The sequence below is a fragment of the Sapajus apella genome, unplaced genomic scaffold (assembly GCF_009761245.1).
Source record: "Sapajus apella isolate SASKATOON/1434 unplaced genomic scaffold, GSC_monkey_1.0 scaffold40, whole genome shotgun sequence".
In the NCBI taxonomy this organism is placed as follows: Eukaryota; Metazoa; Chordata; class Mammalia; order Primates; family Cebidae; genus Sapajus; species Sapajus apella.
Window position 1 is genome coordinate 19,847,698 of NW_022436980.1, and position 25,615 is coordinate 19,873,312.

Genomic DNA, 25,615 nt, shown 5'->3' on the forward strand with positions numbered 1-25,615 from the left:
CACTATTAAGAAAACGAAAAGACAGCTCACAGCATGAGATAAAATATTTGCAAAGCATATATCTGATAAGAGATTAATATCCAGAATATAAAAAGAATTCCTAAAAGCCAACAAAAACAATTTTTGTTAATGGGCAAAGGACTTTACATTTCCCCAAAGAAAATATACAAAAGATGATTGATATCCTTGTTCATTAGGGGAATGCAAATAAAAACCACAATGAGATACCATTTTTTATTCATTAGGCAGGCAATAATAATAAAAAATATTGGTGAGGATATGGAGAAACTGAAATCCTTCTACATTGCTGATGGGAATGTCAAATGGATAATCTGGATTATCTGGATAACATCGTGTACAAGTTTTTGTTTGCATACCCGTTTTCAGTTCTATTGGGTAGAAGTGGAATTACCATGTCGCATGATAATTCTATATTTAACTTCCTGAGGAACTGCAAAACTGTTTTCCCCAGTAGCTGCAGAATTTTATCCCAACAAAAAATTAGATAGATGATAGATAGATAGATAGATGATTGATTAGATAGATAGATAGATGTGTTTCAGGTTTCTAGAACTAAATGAAATTCAAAACCAAGATAATATAATGGATAATCCTACAAATGTCTACCATATATTCCTGATATGTGTCAGTTACAGTACTTAGGTGTTTCCTTGCAATGGCGCTTTTCAAGGATGTATTATATTGCCCTCATTTTAATGTATTATTATCCTTATTATCCAGATAAGAAAATTGAGTGATTTAGTGATTTGCCCAGGATTACACAACTAATAAATGAAATGTTACAAGAAAAAAAAACCACAGTGTGCAATCTTAAATAAAACATTAATTCCATTTCTGTTTGAAATTTCAAATAATCAGAGTAAGTCAGGGAAAATTAAGATTTGTGCCTTAATCATTTGTTCCCATTTCTGGATTCCCTTTAGTTGAAAAGACAACTTCCATTTTACTGTCTGATAGATGGTGGTACCACCATGTGCTTGGCGGTTTATCCTCACTCATATACATAAACGTCACAATAATTCTGAGTCCTTGAAACAACTTGAAGAAGAAGATATCATCATCCTCATATTCCGTAGGAAAAGATTGGAAATCAGGGACTTCAATAACTTCCCCCAATATTACAAGATGGCTAAATGACTACGGTAGGAATCCAAACCAGTCGTTTCTGGCTCCAAAAACTCCATGTTCTTTCTCCTGCTCCATACTCTTTTCACCATATAGGCTTTCCGTATGGGGCAAAGTGGAGGGCAGAGGCCTGCATAACAAGATCAGTTTGAGTCATCTCAGCCGTCTGATATGGTTTATGGTTTGACCGACCAATACTGAGACGGAAGGTGGTTCCATGAGGATATGGCACTATACTACCATGCAGATGACAGATTGTTGGCCCTTGAACCACATCCCTAATTCCCAGACATACTTTGTCTGGCCTGCACATTTAAAAGAATAATTTGTGGCCGAGTGAGATGGCTCACACCTGTAATCCCAGCACTTTGGGAGGTCAAGGTGGGTGGATCACCTAAAGTCAAGAGTTTGAGACCAGCCTGGGTAACACAGTGAAACCCCATTTCTACTAAGAATACAAAAAATTAGCTGGGCCTGGTGGTGTGTTCTATAATCCCAGCTCTTAGGAGGCTGAAGCAGGAGAATCGCTTGAGCCCAGGAGTCGAAGGTGACAGCGAACTGAGATTAGGCCACTGCACTCCTGGTCCACAGCCAGGGCCATAGAGTGAGACTCTGTCTCAAAGAAAATAACAATAATAATAATTTGCTTTAGTTGCTAACACTTAAAAAATAGGAAACAGGTTGGGTGTGGTGGCTCACGCCTGTAATCCCATCACTTTGGGAGGCTCAGGTGGACGGATCAAGGGGTCAGGAGTTCGAGACCAGCCTGGCCAATATGGTGAAACCCCATCTCTACTAAAAATAAAAAAAATTAGCCGGGCATAGTGGCAGCCACCAGTAATCCCAGCTACTCAGAGGCTGAGGCAAGAGAGTAACTTGAACCCAGGAGGCAGAGGTTTCAGTGAGCTGAGATAGTGCCACTGCACTCCAGCCTGGGCAAAAGAGCAAGCCTCCGTTTAAAAAAAAAAAAAAAAAAGGAAACACACAGATGTTTGCATTCTAAGCCTTTTTGTAAAAATATAACTATCTGGCAACATTAGGCCATTTGGCCAAATGGCAAACGTGAGTGGAAGCATGGAGTCTTCATTGATTCATCATTCAGTTTACCTTCCTGACCAAGTGGAGTGATCCAACCACCGTTTTCCATTTTTGTGCTGGCCCAGTGCATTTTATTTGTCAACGAATGTCAGAGTCATACATTTCCCCAAATATCTTATTAGTTGAAATTAGCAAGGTACTTTACAATAACTTCTTTCCCTTCTTTATATCCCAGTAGACAGAATGCATTGTCTATTTTAGAGATAGGAAAATTAAGTCATGTATGCCCCGCCCCTCCATCCCCAAACAGCTGCCAAAACGTTTGATCTCTACTGCTGTGCCTCACCCACCCAGGGCTGGGGCCTCTGCATTAGAAGATGAATAGACTCTAAAGGGAAGATATGTCAACATCTGTGGCAGAAGATACATCAGTCATTAAGTTAGAGGTTTGAGCCCGCAATATTCAGAAGCTGCAGATGGAGAATGCCACCCCTGCTTTGGACACGTCAGCATTTTGCAATACCCCTTGTATATACTGCTAGGAAAGCTCACTGTGGGACCCAAAGTGACCAGAGCCCAGGTCCTTGAATCCTCTGGAAGAAAGCAAGAATTTCTAGATCCTCTGTGCTTACTGTTTGGGATAACAAGAGAGAAAATCAAGTCATGTAGTCAACTCCCAGTTCAAAGGCCCAGTTGTCTAAGCTGGGATCTCATGCCCTCTCCTCACAACAAATTCATGGAAACTGACAGAAAAAGTCTGTGTAGACAGGGTATTTTTAGGGAAGGTGAGCGTTAAGAGCTATGGACGACCCTTCAGATCCCATCCATCAGTCCTGCTACCATTCCTCCAAAGCCACCCACATGCCCCATCCGCCCCAGGTCGGGAAGTGATCTGCTCCAGCTCCCAGAGGGAAAGGTTAGCATTTGTATTGGGTTAAATTGTGTTCTCCAACATGTTGAAGTCCTAACTCCCAATATCTCTGAACGTGATCTTATTCGGAAACGTTCTTTGCAGATGTGATCAAGTTAAGTTGAAGTCACACTGGATTAGAGTTGGCTCTAAACCCAATGACTGCCATCCTTATAAGAAGGCCATGTAAAGACACAGGAAAACAAACACAGGAAGGATATCATGTGATAACCAAGGCAGAGATTGAAGTTATGCTGCCCCAAGCCAGGGAATGCCAAGAGCGGCCCGCAATTGGTTAGGAGATCAGCATCAGCATGGGACAGATTCTCCCTCTGGACCCCAAGAGAAAACCCACCCTGCCAACACTTGATTTCAGATTTCTGGTCTCCAGAAGAGTAAATAAATTTCTTTTGTGAGTCACCCAATTTGTGGAAATTTATTATTACAGCCCTAGGAAACTAATACAACGGTTGAGTCCGAAATAAGCAAAAGGGTATCACTTGCCCTAAACCTTAAGCCTAGGCACATTGGTGACTGTCTTCCACCTTTCACCTTCTTCTGGAAGCTTACTCTGCTCCTGTCCTCTGGAATTAGCAGCCCTCTCCTCTGGGCAGCATGCATCGTCAAGTGACAGCGTCTATTCTTCCCAATAACCCCATGATATATTATTACCATTTCTATTTTATAGTTGGGTGAGGAAGCCCAACGGCACAGAACACATCATCTATGGGGAATCATGTAATTAGTGTAGTAAAGCTGGCATTCAGATTCAGGTTGGTCTAGCCTGCAGGCCCAGGGACTTGTCACTACATGCCACATTCATAATTGCTTTTAGGAGCTTCCAAAACAAACTCTCAAGTCACCTCCATTAGGCATCATTCATTCTGCCAAGCTTTTTGCTGTTTACATCGGGAGAAGAGAAACTCGGAGCCCCTCTCTGAAGCTAAAGCTTCGATAGGCCAATGAACAGAGTTAACTGATGTGACTACAGTGAAAGCCATAGAAACATTCCATAGTCATTCTAGGCCAAACACAAATAAATTAGGAAAGCTGAAACCCCAAACTGAGGCTAGAAACTGCCACAACCCACTAAATCCTCCTTTAAATACAAAAACTACGCTTTTCTTTGTCTTCACGTGTTTCCTTATATAACATTCCTCAAAAAACCTCAACTTGCAAAAAAAAAAAAAAAAAGTTTTTCTTGCTATATTTTGTATGCCACTCCTGAACATCTGGTTTTGACTAGTGTAAGTTTTATTAGTGTCACATCTCAAATGTAAATAGTTATCTTCTCTAATGGGCAACAAGCCTGGGGCTGATTTCCTACAGCGAAGAGTCTGAATTTCCTGTTGTTATCTGATTATCCAATCATTTATTTCAATACTAAAAGCCTAGGCAAATGTTTGATCTGCTGCCGCAACAGACCGCAAACCACTACTGTTTGGTTGGGCTTTCTTGTCGTTTAAAAATGAACTTTTGCCCTGCGTAAAGGCAAAACAAAAGCTGAGTTTTCGTTTGGGCTCAGGATCTGTGCAGTCATGGGAGGAATCCCTGGGGGGATTGATGGAGCTGGGAGACGCGGTAGAAACAACTGTCTGAAATAACAAGAAGCAAAGACAATGGGAGCACCTTCCTCATCCCCTGATCGTCCTGCACCTGGGTGGGGACGCTGATTGGAGAGAGATTGGGAATGAAAGCTACAAAGCAAGGTTTTGAAATATTCTCCCACACAGAGGACACAGGGAAAACATGATTCATGGAATAAAGGGGCCTGCAGGATTTTTTTTTTCTTTTTTAAATTGCATGATGTGGCTAGGTTGTTGAGAAAACATTTTTGACTGTGATGTGGTTCAGGAAAGAAAGCATTGTTAATAAGTTGGAAGGAAAATTCCCTCTCCATTTACATATTACCCAATCACTTAGATATGTGTGATAAACAAGCGGCCAAGGTGAGCATTTGTTTCTTTCAGTTCACGTCTCCATACTTATGGTTTCAAGAGTCTAGGTGAGTGTTTTCTCTAATCCATCTATACACAGTTCATGCACTAGTATTAAAATATTTACCATATATACAGAAGTGGTGAGAGCAAAATATGGTGAAAAGCAAGTCACGACATAATATTGTTAGCGTGCTTTGGCTGTAAAGATTCATATACCACACTTACCAACTGGAAGCATAATAAAGTCACCTAAGTTTCTAGACGGTTTTGTTTCGGAGAAGGGAAGCAGTGAGAGAGTCACTATAGCTAAAACATTGTTTCTTGGCAGTGTGTGTGTTTGCATTGGTATTAAATGTTAATTTTACTTTAAGGCTGCAGACATTATTTAGGCTGACCACCAGGAGTAAAGTAAACAGTCTTGTCTAGACATACTGGTAGATGAAAAAAATTCTAAATAATTTCAGATTTATCCCCAAAGACATGAATCTCTTCCTTAGAAAAGCTTTCGGGGGAAATATGAAAACATTTATCTGCCAAAAGAGGCAACACTAAGCCAACCTATTCCCAGTTGAGGTATGACCCACAGCTTCCTCCTTCAGATCCTGGATATTAATTAATCATTAGTTATTAACTGAATACTAATTAATGTCATTAATTCTTCTCTTATGTTTATAACTCTGCTCTCTTTGGGTTTCCCCTCTTATACTGCCTTTCTTTACTTGAATATTTAGCTCCTTAATAAACTTGATGTAGTAAATATATGAGGACTCCTAAATCAAACAAAAAGAATATACTTCCTTTTTGACTACATGGATCATTTACAACCACTGACATTGGGCCATGTTTCAAAGGAAGTCTCAATACATTACAAAGAGAACATATTCCTTGACCATGAAACAATTACAGTAGAAATAAATAATAAGAAAAAAAGAATATTTTTGGAAACTTAAAAGTGTACTCCTAAATAACTCATAAAGAGAAAAGCACATGGAAATAACATTCAAAATTGTGAAAACCACGTCGACATATCAAAAACTACAAACTAACACATCAAATCTAACAGAAGACAGCTCTAGAAGTGTACAAATGTACTTGTTTAAATGCACTTATTTAAAAACAAGAAAGATTGAAAATAAATGAGATCATCTAATTAAAAAAAAAAACTAAAAAGAAAAGAGAGAGAGAGAAGCAGAAAACAACCTTATAACAAAGCAAAAAATGAACAAAAAAAGAAATGGACAAATCCAGACCTATAACATAAAACTATAACCAACTTCTATTAGAAAGGGAGAGATCAATCAGATGAAAAATCATTAGGAATATAGAATACACAAAAAAATAACACAATTAAAGAGTCCCAAAAGCCTGGTTCTGAGGGACTCTGTTATGGAGCCTTCTTTTCATGGGTCCGTGAGGGGCATAGTTTCTAAGGCAAGAGTTTCCCAGCTCCATGCCTCCATCCGGGAACCAGAGGGGTTTGGAATGTCAAGTTCTTCGTCTGGGTTTCCCACGCGGGCTAGGTAAAGAAAGCCAGCTGAGGCTCCTTTGTCCAAAAAAGGTGCGGAAAGCTCTGGGAGGAGGGGACCAAGCAGCCAATCTGGTATCAGAGTCAAAGAGCAATCACTCCAGAGGAAGTCTGAGAGAACTCCTCTCATTGGACAAGAACATGAATGGGGAGGGAATAACTCAAGGGTTAAAACTCCTGCTGTTCCTACCTATACTGATTCTTTCTCTGGGCCCCCTCCCACGACAGCATGGGGCCTGTCTTTGTTTCTCTCTCTCTCTAATAAACTGCTTTTCGGCAAAACTCTTTGGGTCCACAATATTTATTCAAACAGTAAGCTCACTGCAACTCCGGGGCCACTTTCCCTGTTCTTCCGAGTTAATGAGGCCAAGAACCTCCGACCTCTGGGAGTTGGATATGCTCCCCTGGTTACATCTTTTGGCAAGCCAGCCAGGAGAACGTTGGACTTCAGAGCAGTGAGGGATATGGGACCCCTTTCATTTACTAATCTGTCCTTTCCCTTCTTTTAAATTTGTTAAGGAGGTAGAAAGTGGGCATCCGTCAGCCATCTAAGTGCATATAGTGTGGCCACCAGTCTGAAGACACAGGTGTCAGACCTCCTGCGAATGGACTCTCTAACAAACCCCGGGTCTGCGGAACTGGGAGCATTGGTCAGCCCCGAAGCCCTTCCCTCCCTTACTGATCTTTCTTTCTCTGGGCCAAGCTGAGGGCCAGCCAGGGGAAAGGTGGCCATCCCCCACTCCCGGTTCAGTCTGGTTAAGGTTGTGTCCCCGCTTAGACCTCTTAAGAAAAAGCCACCTATGCAAGCTATGCCCAGCCTTTCAGACCCCAACCTCCTGGGTCCAGATTTCCATAATGCAAACTTCTTCCCAGCTCTTCCCTCTAAGATATTTCCTACACAGGAGGCTATTATCCTTCTTGCTAGACTTTGAGGCTTTGGCACATTGCAAAATTCCTCCTGGGGAACAGTGAACCGGTCATTATCCAGGTGAGGAGTGGCAAATGGACTTTACCCATATGCCTAAGTCTCGGGGATATCAATATCTGCTGGTATGTGTAGATACCTACACAAACTGGGTTGAGGCTTTCCCCTGTAGAGCAGAAAAAGCCCAAGAGGTAATAAGAATCCTGATTAATGAAGTAATCCCTAGATTCGGACTCCCTCGCTGTCTTCAAAGCAAAAACGGCCCTGCCTTCAAAGCTGCAGTGACCCAAGGAATTTCCAAGGTGTTAGGAATGCAGTATCATCTCCACGGTGCTTGGAGGGCCTCAGTCCTCAGGGAAAGTGGAGAAGATGAATGAAATTCTAAAAAGTCACCTAACGAAACTGGTACAGGATACCTACCTCCTGTGGCCTTCTCTGTTACCAACAGCACTCTTAAGGGCTCGAAACTCCTCAGAAATAGGACTCAGCCCCTGTGCGATGCTTTATGGACAGCCCTTTCTTACTCCATCTATTTTTCAATAGGTAATACATGTACATAGTAAATGTGATAACATTTTATAGTAAATGTGATAACACATTATAGGGTATCTGTTAGTTTTTTCTATGAAGTCTTTCCATTAAAATAACCCTTGGATCTAGCCCCTCTCTATCGGCCTTTCCTTCAACAGCCTTTCTACTTTCTTACATGCTTAAATATCACATCTTTTCTATCCTGTTGTTTCTATTCCCCTCCCCTACCAATGCTCTTTACCACTCCTCACGCACAACACAAATCTCTAAAATAACCTCATTATCCCAAATCTCTGCTGTCCAGTGACTAAAAATCTCTTCTAAGAAGTCTTCCTTGATTAAACCAAAATTCACCTTCCACCCTAGACTTTGTTTACAGATATGTATGCATGTTAGATTATGATTCGTCAGTCTGTATAAAATGTATGTTCACTGATTGCAATTCATGCTTTCAACAGCACATCAAGGTTAGGGAGTTTACAGCTTAAAACAGAAAAAGCCTGGGGCCTCAGGTCACACAAATCCAGATTTGGATCCCAGCTCCATTACTGTATGAGCCTTGGCCTCTCTGGGTCTTCCTAACTGTAAATTGGTGATGATAATGCCTAAATTCCAGGCTGTTACAGGGAAAAAATAAAACAATGTGTATGTGAAAGTTTGGTACGGTAGCCAACATGTAACTATTTCTCAATAAGTGATAGTGTTCCCTCTTTTCTGCCTTCTATATATTTCTTAAGCTTATTACCCGTTAGCTATAAGCTGCTTTAGTGTCAAGAACTGCTTCTAACTAAAAGCATCAGCTCAGAGTTCCTACATAATGGATGTCCAGGTGTATGATGACCCAGCTTTCCTGATAATTCTCCCATCAGGGCTACCGGGACACTGAAAAAAACATCAATTCTCAGAGGCCCATGATCTTACTACAGCACGTTGGAGGGAAGTCTCTGGGGTCTAGAGCAAACTGCCCCATCAAATGCAGAGAGAAGCTACAGGCAAAGAGTCCAGGTGCATTAACTAGAGGCCCCAACTCACCTGAAAGAACCAGCTCCCTTGAAGCAGGATGAGGCTTGACCGCAGTAGCTCCAGAAGTACATTGTTCCTGACAAGGAACTCTAGGAAGGCAATGAGGCCTGCCAGAAAGACGACCAAAACCAGCAGCTGGTGCACAAAGATGTCCAGCATTTCCCGGCCATGAGTGTGGTTGTAGAAGATAAAAGCTGATGGGAAAAAACAGATTGTCTTTTTCAGTGGCACCAAGGACCACCGCCGTTTCTCTCTGTACACAGAAATTTACGCATACACACATTTGTCCAAAAGAGCAGGTACTCACTGATTCCCACAGTACTGTATTTTTGAAAACATCACCACCTCATTAGAATGGAATCTTTGAAATCTAACCCTCTTTTTGCTTTCGCTGACCTTTATTTTCTCTCTAACATACTGTGACATTTTCAACTAATGGATTCTCATTATCTCACTATATTTTTGAATGAATATCTTTTCCTCTTTATCTAAATGAAAATGATTGAGATGAAGTTGGAATCTCCATGGATTGAAAATTTTCAAAGCATCTTCTAAGCAGGACAAAGAACAGTTAAACGTGACAAGTGCGGTAATTCAGATGAACACACAGATGATTAAGTCAAAGTGTCGCCTTAAGGAATTCACTCCATTGGAGGAGGCAAACACATACATGTATAAATCACAAGAGTGGATTCTGACATGCTCTGGATGCTCTCAAGAAGTAGTAAGTAACTGCATTTCTTCATCCCATGGACAGATTCCAACTTCATCTTTTTCATGAAGGCGAAGAGAAAAGATGTTCATTCAAAATATAGTAACACTCTGAGATAATGAGAATCAAGCTATTAGTTGTTGACATCCATCTTTTATCCAGCCCTTGTTCCCAAGAGGTATAGGAAAAAGTCCTTATCTTCAGATGCCAGAGGCAAGGTGAGTAGGAAGTGACTGCCTCCTGATCAATGTGTGGTTATCTATTTCCATAATCAATCTATTTCTTACATATGTAATAAATGAAAACAAATCATTAAATGCTTGTTTTCTTTTTTTCTCCCTACGGTAACTGGGAGACCAGCTGAATGAAAAATACTGTTTTTAATTAACTTTCCAAAGTTAGGACCCCATATTTTTTATGTGACTGCATTTTTTGGACCCTACTCATCACGAAATGGCAGAGTTTTACTGTATCAGTATGAAAAGCCTAGTTAGTAGATCGTGGAAGTGGTTCTGCTGTGAGTGGCTGCCTCATTTCAGTGTATTCATGCTTTATTACTCCGGGATCAGTTCTCACCTGTCAAAAGTGAAAATAATGATAATCTTCCGAACAGCCCAGAGATGAGTAACCTTCACAAATGATCTTTCAAGACAGATGTGAAATGTAAACATAGCAATTGAATGACAGTTCTTGCCCAGTTCTACTAAATGAGTCAGTATAGCACATAGACCTTTGGCACCCTGCCTAGGACACCCACATATTTCATTATGGCCCAGATATATGGTCTTGCCAATCAAGGCTGCAATAAGATGCCAGAGGTATATTTATATGAAGGGCTACACAAATGCCCACTAATAGAGAAAGGTATGTGAAAAAACTTAGTAATACTTACCCTCCACAAATAAGGCATTTGACAACATTAACTTGATTAAGCAGAAAGGAAGTGAACTGAAGGTGAAACATAAGATGTGTGCCACACCCATCAGCCCAAAGAAGAAATACATGGTGAAATGATGCCAGCCCAGGAGTTGGTTCCACTGGCCCTGTTTATAGTCATATAACCTCAGATGGGGCCCTCCAGGAATAAACTGCTCCCCAGCCATGCCTGCAGAGAAACATATCACAGTTTTAGTAACTCTGCTTTACCTAGAATTCAATAAGATGCAGGAGAACAAGCCCGTTGTTTATTCCAATCTAGTCTCCTCTTTTGACATTGATTCTTCTCTCTGAGCTGTCCCCTAACAGCTGAGCACTGGCCCTTTAGGCTTGTTCTGGAGGTTCAGATGCTCGTTCCAATAAATAGTTTTAGTCAAAGATAGCCAGTTGAGTCAAACAGCTATTTCAGATCTTCAGTGCCAATGATCTTAGTTACCACTGCCTATTCCAATCTAATGACTAAGGTACATCTTGAATTATTTGGGGATTTGAATTTGGGATACAACTCCTATGGAGATTGATTGCTTTCTTCTTAAATAGTACATCTTTGAGTAGCCACCAAAAAGTACAGGGTTGTGCTTGGTACCAGACACAAACGCTACAGAGTTCAGCTTTTCTCCAATTATGATAACTGAGAAAGCTCAGACAGGGCACACTGGTTCACGCCTGTAATCCCAGCACCTTGGGAGGCTGAGGCAGGCTGATCACTTGCGGTCAGGAGTTCACGACCAGCCTGGCCAACATGGTGAAACCCGTCTCTACTAAAAATACAAAAATTAGCCAGGTGGGGTGGCAGGCACTTGTAATCCTAGCTACTTGGGAGCTCAGGCACAAGAATAGCTTGAACCCAGGAGGCAAGGTTACAGTGAGTCAAGATAACGCCACTGCATTCCAGCCTGGCCGATAGACTGAGACTCCATCTCAAAAAAATATATAGAAAAGGCCGGGCGCGGTGGCTCAAGCCTGTAATCCCAGCACTTTGGGAGGCCGAGGCGGGCAGATCACGAGGTCAAGAGATCGAGACCATCCTGGCCAATATGGTGAAACCCCGTCTCTACTAAAAATACAAAAACTAGCTGGGCGTGGTGGCGTGCGCCTGTAGTCCCAGCTACTCGGGAGGCTGAGGCAGGAGAATTGCTTGAACTGGGAGGCAGAGCTTGCAGTGAGCCAAGATTGTGCCACTGCACTCCAGCCTGGCGCCTGGCGACAGAGTAAGACTCTGTCTCAAAAAAAAAAAGAGAAAAGAAAAGAAATATATAGAAAAAAAGAAAGTCCAGATAGATATAGCATACTCTCTAGTCTGGTATGAAAACAGTTAAACTTTCTTACAGATACTGCCTTATTTGTTAATCTATAGAATTTGGCAAGGAAATTTCTCTCTTTGGAAATGTTACTGTGTAAATTGATGCCATAGCAAAGACCTGTTGCCATGAATAAAGCATGAGGGAATCTAATGGGAAAATGGGGAAATTGGAAATTTTATCTTTTATAATGGAGGGGCTAGAGTGGAATTCTTAAGAACACAGAAGATTTTCATAGAATCTTCCTATGGAAGATTCAGTGGAAAGGCCTTGGAAGTCATTTGGCCTAATCTCTTTCTCCAATTTAGGAACCAAGAAAAAAAGATGAATGCAGAAGGCTAAGGTTTTCTACAGCCTATCAGCAACGATTTCTTATTGAGCCTTTTCCATAATAACTTGATTAATTTCATGTCATTTGCAAAATGGTTTTTGATAGGGTTTATTCTTTCAGAGATCAGAACAATTGATATAAAATGATTTCGGAAGGCTCCAACCAATTCTTTAAAAGTAATTCACTTTGGCTAGGCAACTGCTATGACTAATTCATCAAGAAATAGGTCTTTGTATAAGCGTAAATTATTGCCTTCCTAACAAATTAAGTTAGATAGAAATTACAATTAGAATATGTGTTGAGATATTTTTGAATAAAAATTCATTTTAGCAATTTCATGATTTTATATTGTTTCATATTTTATATATGAAAACACCTGAAAGGTAAAAACAGAACACAGAATGGTCCACTCACCAGTTAAAGCCATGCCAACCAGTGTAATTCCTTCCAAAATTTCTAATCGATGGAATAATGCTTTGGAACCAAGGTAGCAGGTTCGCTTTTGCTTTCTGCAGACATACTTCAGAATACTCTTTGTACACCACCAAAGACCCATAATAAAAAAGAAGGTTCCAGGGAGAGCATGACCTCTAAAATTCCCCATGATCTACAATATAAGAACACAGAAAAATAAAAGACATTTCATTACCATAATCTGGACAAAATATCACTTGTTTCCATAAAGTACACTATCTTCTGATTATTATGGATACATCACTGAAGATGATTCTGAGGATTCCACATTACTGTGCATAGTAATAATATCACTACAATATCAATAATACCAATAAAAACAAAATAAAAATTCACATTTGTTGAATACTTACCATATATTCTGCTCTGTGTCATGTGTTTTATCTTCAGTCTTCAATCTGATTTATGCAACATACCCATGAATTAAGGATTGTTATCCCTTTTTCTTTAGGGATACTCATTTAGAAAAGTTAGACTACTTGCCCAAATCTCACAAATATTAAGCAAAAGTTCCAGTATTTTTAACACAGAAATCAAAAGGATTTCTTTACATCATAGTATATACTTCACCACACAGTGGCCCTTCAAGTCTATCTGAAGGAAAGTAATATGAAAGTTTTATCTTTATGTTTAAAACTTGAAATGATGTGAAATTGCCTGTAAATTTTTTAGGTTGATAATTTCGAAATATCAAGCATCAACTATATGGAAGAAACAATCCGTGTTCATCAAATATCTGTGTGCTGCTCCCCACTCTTTCTCAGCGTTTCCCTCCGGTTAGATTGGACGCATGTTTTAGTTCTGGCTAATACACTGTGAGCTGATCCAGCACATGTTACTTTCCAAGCTGGGTCATTTAGCAGTCTACATGACTCCTTTATCTCTCGCTTCTCCTGCCTTGGTGTGGTATAACTGCAACCCGGAAGGTGATCAACCAGCCACCTTCAGATTTCATAAGAAACAATCCTTTATTGTGCTAAGGCAATGGAAATTTCAGATTTACTGTTAAAACACCTTAGCCTCCCCTAGCCAGATACCAAGCCAAATCAAATTGCAAATTTTGTTTACATTATTGCCACATGGTGGAGTCACCTCTGGTTAATAAACAGAAATATTCTCCATTTTTGGTCACTGCTACTAAAAAAAAAAAAAAAAAGTCTTGAATTATGTGAATTTTTATTTATATGAGTAGCCCTTTGTTAAAATATATCATACCATCAACAGAATAATGAAAAGAGAGTCCAGAATCACGCTTGTGTATCTGATACTAGACCAGGTCCAAGAGAACTCATGAAAAGAGATTTCAGGATTTCCCCTGGCCCGGCAGACTTCTTTATTTCCGTGGGTGATAATGGGCCTCTCAGTTCAGGACAGACCCCTTTGGGTTACTTTCATCCCTCTGATACAACTGTGCAACTCAGGGGGAAACTTGGAAGGTGATCCAAACAATAAAAGTCTCCTATATCTCCAGTGGAGATCTTGAATCGTCCAAATGATCCAAGAGTCTCAGGCTCAATATATCACATAGCGCTAAAGGCAGGTCCTTGTCCTAACTCTGCCTGTAATGGCATGGTTGGGTCATGTTTCTTAACCTTTCTAAGCCTTAGTTCTTAATTAATAAAAGAAGGAGGCAGGCCTGGATGAAACCTAGAGTTCTTTCCTGCCCTAGCAGTCTTTGATTTATCATCCTAACCTTTATCACACTGTTGCTGAGTTCTGTTTTGGTTTAGGCAATCACATAGGATTGAGAAAACTTCTACATGGAATTGAAAAGCATATACAGACTGTAAATTTTTTGAACTTTTCTGAAAATGAGTTGTATTGGGTTTAATAAGTCAAACATTTTATATTTCATAGTACAGGAGGCCCACTTTCAGGGATTTATCTTGAAAATATAAATGGAAATACAGGCACCAGGGGAATGTTAAATTATATAGCCACTGAAAATAAGGTTTTCAAATAAATGATAGGGGATATATTTAGTATAAAAAATGGATTAAAAAATTAGAGGAAGGGGCTTTGAATTTGGATTATCTAAGTCTGGATACTAACTTTCTAATTTGCTGGTTACCTCACTTTGGGCAAGTTACTTAACCCCTCAGTGCCACACTCTTCTCTGCTGTAAAATGGGACAAACAACAGTACCTACATCATAAAATTAAAATGAATTACTTTAAAGCAAATAACTCACAGTACCGTTTAAGTTCATGCTATCCTCAACCTACCTCTAATGGCCAGAGTAAAACAAACGTAAAACTCAGTGAACAATTTTACTTAGATACTAAGCTGGATATAGAAAAACAAGAAACATTGATACAATTCATTTGGCAATCATTGGTGTAATAACCATGACATTTCTCTTGCTATTGTCTTAAAGGGTTGCTGGGATAATCTGTGGTTATCGAACTCCTTGACTGCAATTAGACAATAAACTCCTTGAAAGCAGAGGTCATCTATTCATTCTTCTTTCTATCCCCACTGGACCTGGGTAGTGCCTTACCTACTATGAGGTCTAAATTTACTGGGACTTACTAAGCTCTTCTTATAACACAAGATCACATATTTGCAGAACATCTCAACTCTGACGTCTCAAAGGCCACTCACATTCAACATACCCCAAAACTGAACTAATTATCAACCCACCCACTGCCAGAAAATAATTTTAGTTGCCCTGAAATAATCCCTGGTCACCTAGTTTGGTTGACAACACTGCCATTTCCCCCTTTGCCCAAACCCAAAATATGAACATTACCCTAGAGTTGGCTCTTTCCTTAAAAACCAATTGGTTATTGAGATTTATTGCCTCTGCTTCCTAACATCACTAGGAGAAAGGGAAGCGGCCCCTTCCATTTCACCTGTTTGGAGAAATCCTTCCCGATGGCCCAAATAGGGGAAGGTCCCTATTACACCCTTTCAAGCACCCAGTCCCCATATTAGTGACTTCTTTGCATGATTAGTTATTGAAGGTCTCTCCTCCTCAATAGCCTCTATGACCATTACCATATTATGAAAGCCTGCGCAGCTGACTATGGGGGCCCTTCAAAGGTTAGGTGCCTGGGTCTCCTCCATTTTTTTTTTTTAGACTTAGGAGTCTAAAAAAAAATGGGTAAGACTTAGGAGTCTAAAAAAACATGGAGAAGACCCAGGTATATTAAAAAAGAAAGAAAATGCCAAAACAGAGTCTTAACAATTTGTATTGCTTTTAAGTATTTAGAATTACCCAATAAATACTTTTAACATACAAGCAATAGATAAGATGAAATTTTAAAATCCAGGCCTTCCCTGAATGTACGGCTCCAGGTCAAATAGCCTTCGTGACATGCCCTATGACCAGCTAAGAGGCTCCTGCTGCCCCCAAAGCTGAGAGGAACGATATATCTGAGCACACCCATCAGGACGTAATAAGGAGGCAATGGGGAGACCAGAAGGTCTGTGAAGAAGGATATGAGCTGATCAGAGTGGAGAAAGAAAGGAGTCCTCCTTCCTACCTCAGTTATACAACTCCTGTGTCTTCAGCCTTTTAATCTGAAACAATCTAATGGCGCCAATCTTTCAGTTTAAAGATCCAAACAAAATGAAGTCAAAGTATAAGGGTTGTTATGTTTGCGTGGCTAAGGAACCCAACAGATGCGGTTATTCCTGGCAATAAAAATGGCATTCATCTGATTTCACTTTCTTTTGAAAGAAAAAATTGCCCACATTCTCAAACATCATTTCACTCTCATCTCCTAGAAGCCATTATCCATAAATCTATCTTTTGTTCCCTGCTTTACTGTTGCCTTCAGACACAATTTATTCCTTGTAAAAAGCCAAGTACAGTAGCATAGAGTTTGATCAGATTTAAACACAAAGAGCAGATATTCTCCTTTGAAGGAGAGCACTGGGCTTTCCTCGCCCACAAAAGGGAACATGCAGGCAGCCAGCAGAAACCCCAGGGAAAATGCCAGGGCAGGAAACATTAAGGTTCTTCCTCCAGACCCTCCTCCCTGATCCTACCACTTACAGCCTCCTAAGAAAAGCAGTTCACCCAGGCCCAAAAAGACGGACTGCAAGATTTCATCATTGGCTTCCAGTGTGATTCATCCTAAAAATTCTTCCTCCTTTCCCATCCAAAGAAGCCCTCGCTTCTAATGATACCAAACATTACCCTCTGGCCTGAAAACAAGAAACCCCTCTTGGTATCCCCATTACACTACTTTTTGCTGACCACCTCCTGGCATACACAAAGACTCACTCACCATGCAAAAGGGAAATATTTTAAAGCTCTAGCCCTTAAGAGATAATATTGGGCAGATCCGAAAATCTAACTCAGGTCCTAGGTGTTAATTCCCAGGTGTTAACAGCCACGCAAACCACAGACCAGGTCTATACGCAGAAAAATAAGACAACTCAAAATAACCCAGAAAAAAGATGCAATGGTTTGCTTGGTGGAATCCCAACAAATGGCTAATTTCAATGTAAAGTGAATACCATATGAGAAAAAAACTTAAAATTTAATCTTGTGCCACAACCAAAATAAAGTATTCCTAAGTTTTCATTAGCGACTCATATTTCAAGATACATCTGTAAATTCCAATACACTAAACAAATAGGAACATTCATTGAGCTTTGCTCTATTTGCCTTAATACTCAAAGCAATGTGGAAACAAAAATACGTAGCTTTAAAATTTCATTCTCCATCATTCTGTACCAGCACTCTCTCCCCCAAATTTCATTTCCTTTGAATGAGTCTTGAGTCTTCTTAGTTAAATTAGCCTTACCTTCACGCTTTCCTCAAGGGCCAAGCCCAACTCAATTCTCTTCTCTCAGGAATTTATAATGGCTCCAGACTCAATAGAGAAAAGCAGACGCTGAGTGGCCCTAAATCTAAAACTGCCTACTCTTCCTCCTTTGAGATTAAATTAATGTGCTCCTATGTTTCTAGCATGAGCAGATAAACCTTCAGACCATGTCACGATGCATTTCAACCAGAGAACACGCCCTTTGGAACCTCCTGCTGCCTCTCTGTCCAAACACTGTGTCAGAGTGCAGCTCCAGATGTGACTCACCTTGTCATCTGCCTACTAAGCCACTAGCCTCAGTCATGTCCCACCTGTTCTGAGAACTAAGGCCAGTGAAGGATATTACCCTTCTTCCAGACCATGAAGACAAACAGAAGACAAAGGGAATGGTTAGAGCAGCAATAACATAATAGATCATGGTCTGTAAGTCCCAAGAAGATAACCCATTTTCATTTGGGTTGTTTTGTTTTGTTTTTTTGAGACGATCTCACTCTGTTACGCAGGCTGGAGTGCAGTGGGGAAATCTCAGCTCACTGCAACCTCCACATCCTGGGTTGAAGTGATTCTCCTGCTTCAGCCTCCCAAGTAGCTGGGTGCATGCCACTATCCCTAGCTAATTTTTGTATTTTTAGTAGAGACAGGGTTTCACCATGTTGGCTAGTCTGGTCTCAAACTCCTGACCTCAGGTGATCCACTCACCTCAGCCTCCCAAACTGCTGGAATTATAGGTGTGAGCCACTGAGCCTGGAAGAAGATAACCCATTTTCTAACATGCAGTGCCTCAAGCAAGAGATTGCCATAGGGTTGATGTCATGGCCAAAACTGAAGTTATAGGAATAAGAAAAATGATGAAATAAAAGTGCTGTAGGTCAACAACGCAGCTCAAAGCATTTGGGATGCTCCGCTAATCATCGCCGGATTTGAACAGGGACACTTCAGGCACTTGAGGTACCCAGTGCAGAATAGACACAGCCCCTGCTCACAACAGAAAGCTTATAGTAGATTGAAGAAACCACAAAAGGCAGGAATGCTAAAATATGTCCCTAAGAAACAAACTAATTGCAAGTTCTATGAGAGTTGTTAAGAAGACTGGCGTGCCTAAGCCGGGAGAGGACTTTGTCTAAGAAGGTGGCTGGTGGAGGAGGTCATTCTAAAAGCAGTGTTGTAGAGGAGGAGCCTGCGGTGACCAGGGAACAATGGAAGGGAAGCTTCTCAACAGTGGAGAGCAGTTAAGTGAAATCAAGAAAGAAGTGAGAGTTCTGGTGTGCAAGAGGGCTTCCCATTCACTCTCAGCCCAGCCAGCTCAGCCTTCCGAACAAGAGGATGAGTGTCTCTTCTTTATGCAGATGATAGTGCCAAGACTCAGGAATGCTGTTTGAATGAGGATGTGGAAACAAACAGAGTAGCATCAAGATACTGAGATTTCAATCTGACTTCCCCTTCTCCGTATCCCAGAGGCCATTTGTCTCTTGTCAGTGTTATAAGGCTGAATGTGCTCACTCATGATAGGCTTAGCATGTGGGCAGAGATGAGTGACCCAGCAGCTGCTCCTGAGACCAGAATGACAGCAAAGCTCTGTTAGAGGAAAATCACCACTCTAGAGTGCTATTACCTTATTTATTTTATCTTATTTTGATCTCTTCTCTACCTCTGCCTGTTGTTTCCGCTATCAACCCCTCTCAACGTTTAAATAACTCAAACTATCAGCTCTTCTTAACCAAACATCAGCTGAGCAGCCTGACTCCAGAGGAAATTCTTCCCACGCCATCCCATTTCTGGCTTCCCCACTCTGGTGAGAGCTACCTCCACTCAACAAAACCTTGCACTCATTCTCCAAGCCCAGGTGTGATCCGATTCTTCTGGTACACTAGGGCAAGAACCCAGGATACAGAAAGCCCTCTGTCCTTGCGACAAGGTAGAGACAAGCTGATCACCAGCACATCAGCTCTTCTTAACCAAACATCTAAAATGACAAGAACCCTAAACTTGAAAATATAAGAAAGGGTGAGGCAATCCAAAAACTTATGTCTTTAAAAATAAAAACTAAAAACAAAAATTAAGAACAAATGTCATATGGCATCACCTGCTTATAACCAACTCTTCAAAGTAAATAGAAGTCTGGACTGTTTGTCAGTAGTGATGCACCTGAGATGAGAAGGCATGCATTGAACACCTATTGTATGCTAATAACTTTATATACATACATCTGTTTATTTCATCATTAAGACAACTCAAGGGAATACAGTTGACCCATGAACAATATGGGCTTGAACTGGGTTGGTTTACTTATACATGAGTCTTCCTCTGCCTCTGCCACCCCTGAAACAGAAGAAAGATTAACCCCTTCTTTTCCTCCTCCTCCTCAGCCTATTCCACATAAAGATGACGAGAATGAAGGCCTTTATGATGATCCACTTCCACTTAATGTAAAATATATATAGTAAATATATTTTACCTTCCTTATGATCTCTTCATAACATTTTCTTTTCTCTACCTTACTTTATTGTAAGAATACAGTACAAAGGCCGGGCGCGGTGGCTCACGCCTATAATCCCAGCACTTTGGGAGGCCAAGGCAGGCAGATCACAAGGTCAGAAGCTCGAGACCAGCCTGACCAACGTGGTGAAATCCCATCTCTGCTAAAAATACAAAAATTAGCTGGGTGTGGTGGCATGCACCTGTAATTCCAGCTAATCATGGGGCTGAGGCAGGAGAATTGCTTGAACCGGAGAGGCGGAGGTTGCAGTGAGCCAAGATCACACCACTGCACTCCAGTCTGGGTGACAGAGCGAGACTCTGTCAAAAGAAGTAGAAAAAAAGAAAGAGAGAAAGAGAGAAAAGAAAGACATATATAATGAAGCTACATTTCATAACATATGAAATACATATTACTTGACTGTTTATAAAAGTCTTCCAGTCAAGTTTGGGAAAGTTGAAATCTATACTTGGATTTTTTAGTGCAAGGGGTAGTCAGGACCCCAACCCCTGCATTGTTCAAGGGGCAACTGTATTATTATCTCTGCCATAGATAAAAGAAAACCAAGGATCCAAGGTATTTAGTGACCTACTCTGTGTCACAGAGCCAGGAAAGACCAGAGCCAGGATTTCAAAGTCCTCGTATGTCTGACTCCAAATCCTATGCTGCTCCCACAGATAAAAATAAAGACTAGAAAAGATTTTTCAGTGGCCCCATCAAAGGGTCTCAGTCAAGTACCTTTAAGTAGGTTAAATACCATAGAGAAAAGGCATCCCTTTCTGTTCCTTTCTAGCACTGAGCTGCCAGCACGTGTTAAGGAGGTAGAGCTTTGCACAGAGCCAAGAGCATTTATTTACCACCACTGTAGTCAGTCAGAGGGCACAGGACTGCTAACAAGAAGGAAAGCTGGGCCTTGTCATGGATTGACAAAGGCCTAGATGCTAACAATAAGCATCAGACTGATCATTAGTGATGTGGTAAGAACGCGAAGTTGTCAATCTGAAGTTCCAATTGCTGCATGTTCCTTCACAATTCAAGTCGGTAAACAATGATTAATCACTTTGTATCCAAGGATCTACTTCGTTACAGAGGACTCTGGGGTGAGCAAATATATCAGCTTTCTATTGCTGCTGTAATAAATTACTACAAAATTAGTACATTAAAACAACACACATTTATTATATTACATTTCCATAGGTCAGAAATTCAACACAGATCTCACTGGGCTATCAAGATGTCATCAAAGCTGCCCCTACATGCCTGTCACTAAAATCAAGGTGCCATCAAGGTTGCTGCTATTTCCCATTGAGGAAGCTATAAGGGAGAACACGTCTTTCCCTTTTCTAGCTCCTAGAGGCCACCTCCATTCCTTGGCTCATAGTCCCGTCCCTCCATTTTCAAAGCCAATAACATTCCATCTCTGACCACTTCCCAACCATGGATTCCCCTGACTCTGAGTTTAGCTGGTAAAGGTTCCAACTTTAAGAACTCATGTAATTAGACTGATTCTGCCAGAATAATCCAGGATAATCTCTTCACTAGATGTTATTAATTTAATCACATATGCAAAGTCCCTTTGCTAAGTAAGGTAATATATTCATAGGTTCCAGGAATTAGGACATGGGCAGGTAGGAACATTATTCTACCTACCACAAAAACATGGAAGGGCTTACAGTCTGGCAGGACAAAGAAGACAGACACAGAAGTGACTGTGATTCCAAAAAGATGAGCTAAGATTTATAGTAAAGGAATAAAATGCTATAGGTGTGCTGAGCCCCTTCATTTAATTCAAAGCAGGGAGAGAGGCATATGACAGGACTCGAGAAGAACTTTAAAGGTCATTTGAGCTAGACCTTGAGCAATGAGTAGGATTTTGGAAGGTGGAACTAAAAGGAGTCACTCTAGACACAAGGAGCAGCATGAATCAACTCACATTGGAAGAAACATACAGAAGACATTGAAGTCACTGGGGTAGGAGACAATGAAAAATACAGCTGGAAACTATACATATGAGAAGCCAGTGAGTGACAGAAATGACGATATAAATTACTAATCAATGGAAAAATTAATAATGTTATTAGAACTGAGTTTCTATTCACGCATAAAAATTAAACTAGATTTCCTACTCACATCAGATTCAAAAATAAATTCTAGGTGGATTAAAGACCTGGTTATGAAATTCCAACTTTAAAACTTTCTAGAAGAAAATATTTGAAGACATAACCCTGGGATAAGAAAAAAAATTAAAACAAGACGCAAAAAGCAGAACAATGAAGAAAATGACTGAGAAAGTTGACCACATCAAAACTTAAAACTTCTATATACAAATGGCAAACATAAAAAGATGTTCAATATCATTGGTCATTTGGGATATGCTAATTAAAATAACAAATACCAATACACACTCACTAGAATGGATAATTTTTTTTTTTTTTCTGAGATGGAGTTTCATTCTGTCCTGCAGGCTGGAGTGCGGTGGGCGATCTCGGCTCACTGCAACCTCTGACTCCCTGGTTCAAGCAATTCTCCTGCCTCAGCCTCCCGAGTAGCTGGGATTATAGGCACGCGGCACCACGCCCAGCTAATTTTTATATTTTTAGTAGAAACGGGGTTTCACCATGTTGGCCAGGATGGTCTTGATCCTCTGACCATCTTGTGATTCACCCGCCTCAGCCTCCCAAAGTGCTGGGATTATAGGCAAGAGCCACCGTGCCCAGCCAAGAATGGCGAAATTTTAAAAGACTGACAATTCCAAGTATTGGTATCGATGTGGACTAGCTAGAACTCTTATACACTGCAGGTGGAAACACAACTAGAACAGCCGCACAGAAAAGCTTATTACTTTCTATAACATTAAACATGCACTTACCACTCGACCCAGCAATTCCACACTAGGTATTTACCCAAGAGAAATGAAAACGATGTCCACACAAAGACCTGCACATGGATGCTCATAGTAGTTTTATTTATAATAACCCAAACCTGGAAATAACCCATTGACAAATGAATGAATCAACAAGCTGTGATACATCTCTCCAGTAAAAAGGGACAAATTACTGACACATGCAAAAACCTGAATTAACCTCAAAGGCACTATGCTGTGTGAAGCAAAAGAGACACTAAAGGGTACTTACTGCGTAGTTCCACTGATAGGAAATTTGAATATAGACAAAGCTGCAGTAATCGAAAGCTGATCAGTGGTTGCCTCAGGGTAAAGGGAACAGAATTGACTGCAAAGGGCATTAGGGAACATTTCAAGGTGATGGAAATATTCTATATTTTGATAGTGACAATAATTACACAACCAAACTCATCAAATTATACACCTAAAAGACGTGAACTGTATCGCATGTAAATTACACTTCAATAAGGTAGATTGAAAAGAGAGGAAGAGATGCCACTTCTGCCCCTCCTTCTCTTGAAGGCTAGAACATGGTTATGACGGTTAATGCTTTGGCAATTATTTCAGATTACGCAGATAAGGCGCATATCTAGGAGATAAGAGCAGCACACCTGAATGAGGCTCATTCCCAAGGACTGTGGGTCCACCACTCCATCCCTGCATATCTTATTGTATGTGAGATGAAATCAAATTTTTATCATGTGCAAATGCAAAAAAAATGTCAAATCTACCTTGTACAACAGCAAAAGAAAACACTTAAAACTTCTGTCCAATACAGCTAATACTGTCCAAGTATTAGCTAACAGTTACTGACTGCTTTCTGTGTACCTCTTTTCATTCATGTAAGTGCTCTTCATCTTAACTCTTTTAATCTTCACAACAAATCTCTGAAATAGGTACTACTATCACCCTCATTTTACAGATGAAGAAACTGAGATGCAGTTAGAGATTGACTAAGATATCCACGGTCATGCTGGTGATAAGTAACAGTACTGGGATTCATATCCATCCTTGGGCCTATACCTCTCCAACAGTGGTACCATAAATAAAGTTTTAAACTACATGACAGACAGAGAAAACGCGAAATAAATGTAAACGACAAAGAACAAGTTCTAGGGAATGTAATTTTTTAATTGGGAATCAATTTGAAAAAGAAAAACTGCTCCCCCATGGGTATAAAAAATAAGAATAGACAATTCAACACAAGGCAAAACCCTAATGTCCAATAATCATATGAAAAGATCCTAGATTCACTAGAAAGCAAAGAAAACCAAATTAAAAACAGGTTTTTTGTCTGTTTTATAGCAAAATTTTAAAAATCTATTATATCAAGTGTTGGTGAGGGCATGAGGAAACAAGAACACTCTCATACACTACTAAAAGTGAAAACTGACATTACTATTACACTTTGCCAAGAATTTGGCAGTAGCTAGGACAGTTGAAAATGCACCTATGACACAATCTGGCAATTCAATGTGTAGTATGTACTTCCCCAAAATTCCTATACACGCTCTCTTGTATATGTCAAAACAAGTTCATTATTGCAATTGGTTGTAGTAACATAAAATTGGAAATAATCTGAACATCCATCAATAGAGAAATGAATAAATAATATGATGTAATATATATACAACAGAATATAATACTATCAGTAAAAGATTTTTGAATAAATGAAGTAGTTCTATATTTATAAACAGGAATGAATTTTGAAGGCATTAGATTGAGTGAGAAATGCAAACTGCAAAATACTGGTAAACTTTGATGAAACGTATGTACTGTTTTTATTTTTCCATGTTTATTTTAGTGGATACATGGTTCAGTGGATACATGTGGAGGTTTGTTACCTGGGTATATTGCATCATGCTGAGGTTTGGGGTATGAATGATTCCATCACCCATGTACTAAGCACCGAACAGTAAGTTTTTCAACCCTTGTCCCCCCGCTTCCTCCTCAAGTAGTCCCCAGTGCCTATTACTGGTGTCTTTATGCCCATGTATAACCAATGTTTTACTCCCACTTATAAGTGACAACTTGTGGTATTTGATTTATTGTTCCTGTGTTGATTCACCTAGGATAATGGCTTCAGCTGCAACCATGCTGCTACAAAGAACATAATTTTCATTCCTTTTTATGGTTGCATAATATTCCCTGATGTATATGTACCACAATTTCTTTATCCAATCCAGTGTGCACCTCGTTTGGTTCCAGGTCTTTGCTGGAATGGTGCTGTGATGAACACGCGAGTGCGTGTGTCCTTTTGGAGAACAGTTTATTTTCTGTTTGAGTCAAATGATAGTTCTAAGTTCTTTGGGAAATCTCCAAACGCTTTCCACAAGAGCTGAACTAATTTACATTCCCACCAACAGTGTACAAGTGTTCCCTTTTCTACAAAGCCTTGCCAGCATCTGTTTCTTTTTAGATTTTTCAATAGTAGCCCCTGTGACTGGTGTGAGATGGGGCAACATGATTGCAGCTGAAGCCATTATCCTAGGCAAATTAACACAGGAACAATAAACCAAATACCACATGATGTCACTTATAAATGGGAGCTAAACATTGGTCATACCTAAGCATAAAGATACCAATAATAGACACTGGGGACTACCAGAGGAGGAAGGGAGGGAGGGGGCAAGGGTTGAAAAATTTACTGTTGGGTACTATGCT

General features: G+C 40.2%; 1 protein-coding gene across 8 annotated transcripts in view; it reads right to left on the reverse strand.

The window, feature by feature from the left end:
- Window positions 1-25,615, reverse strand: part of TMEM45A (transmembrane protein 45A) — an 81,181-nt gene that overhangs the window by 13,232 nt on the left and 42,334 nt on the right. For 7 of the 8 annotated variants that reach the window (XM_032299281.1, XM_032299285.1, XM_032299282.1 and 4 more), the window contains 3 exons: window positions 12,733-12,925; window positions 10,643-10,855; window positions 9,048-9,232 (listed from right to left, as the gene is read on the reverse strand). In XM_032299281.1, coding sequence (XP_032155172.1) covers window positions 9,048-9,232; window positions 10,643-10,855; window positions 12,733-12,925 — 591 coding nt within the window. Of the gene's footprint in view, window positions 1-9,047; window positions 9,233-10,642; window positions 10,856-12,732; window positions 12,926-17,552; window positions 17,729-25,615 lie in introns of those variants that run through there. The other variant, XM_032299284.1, reaches the window with a different exon arrangement.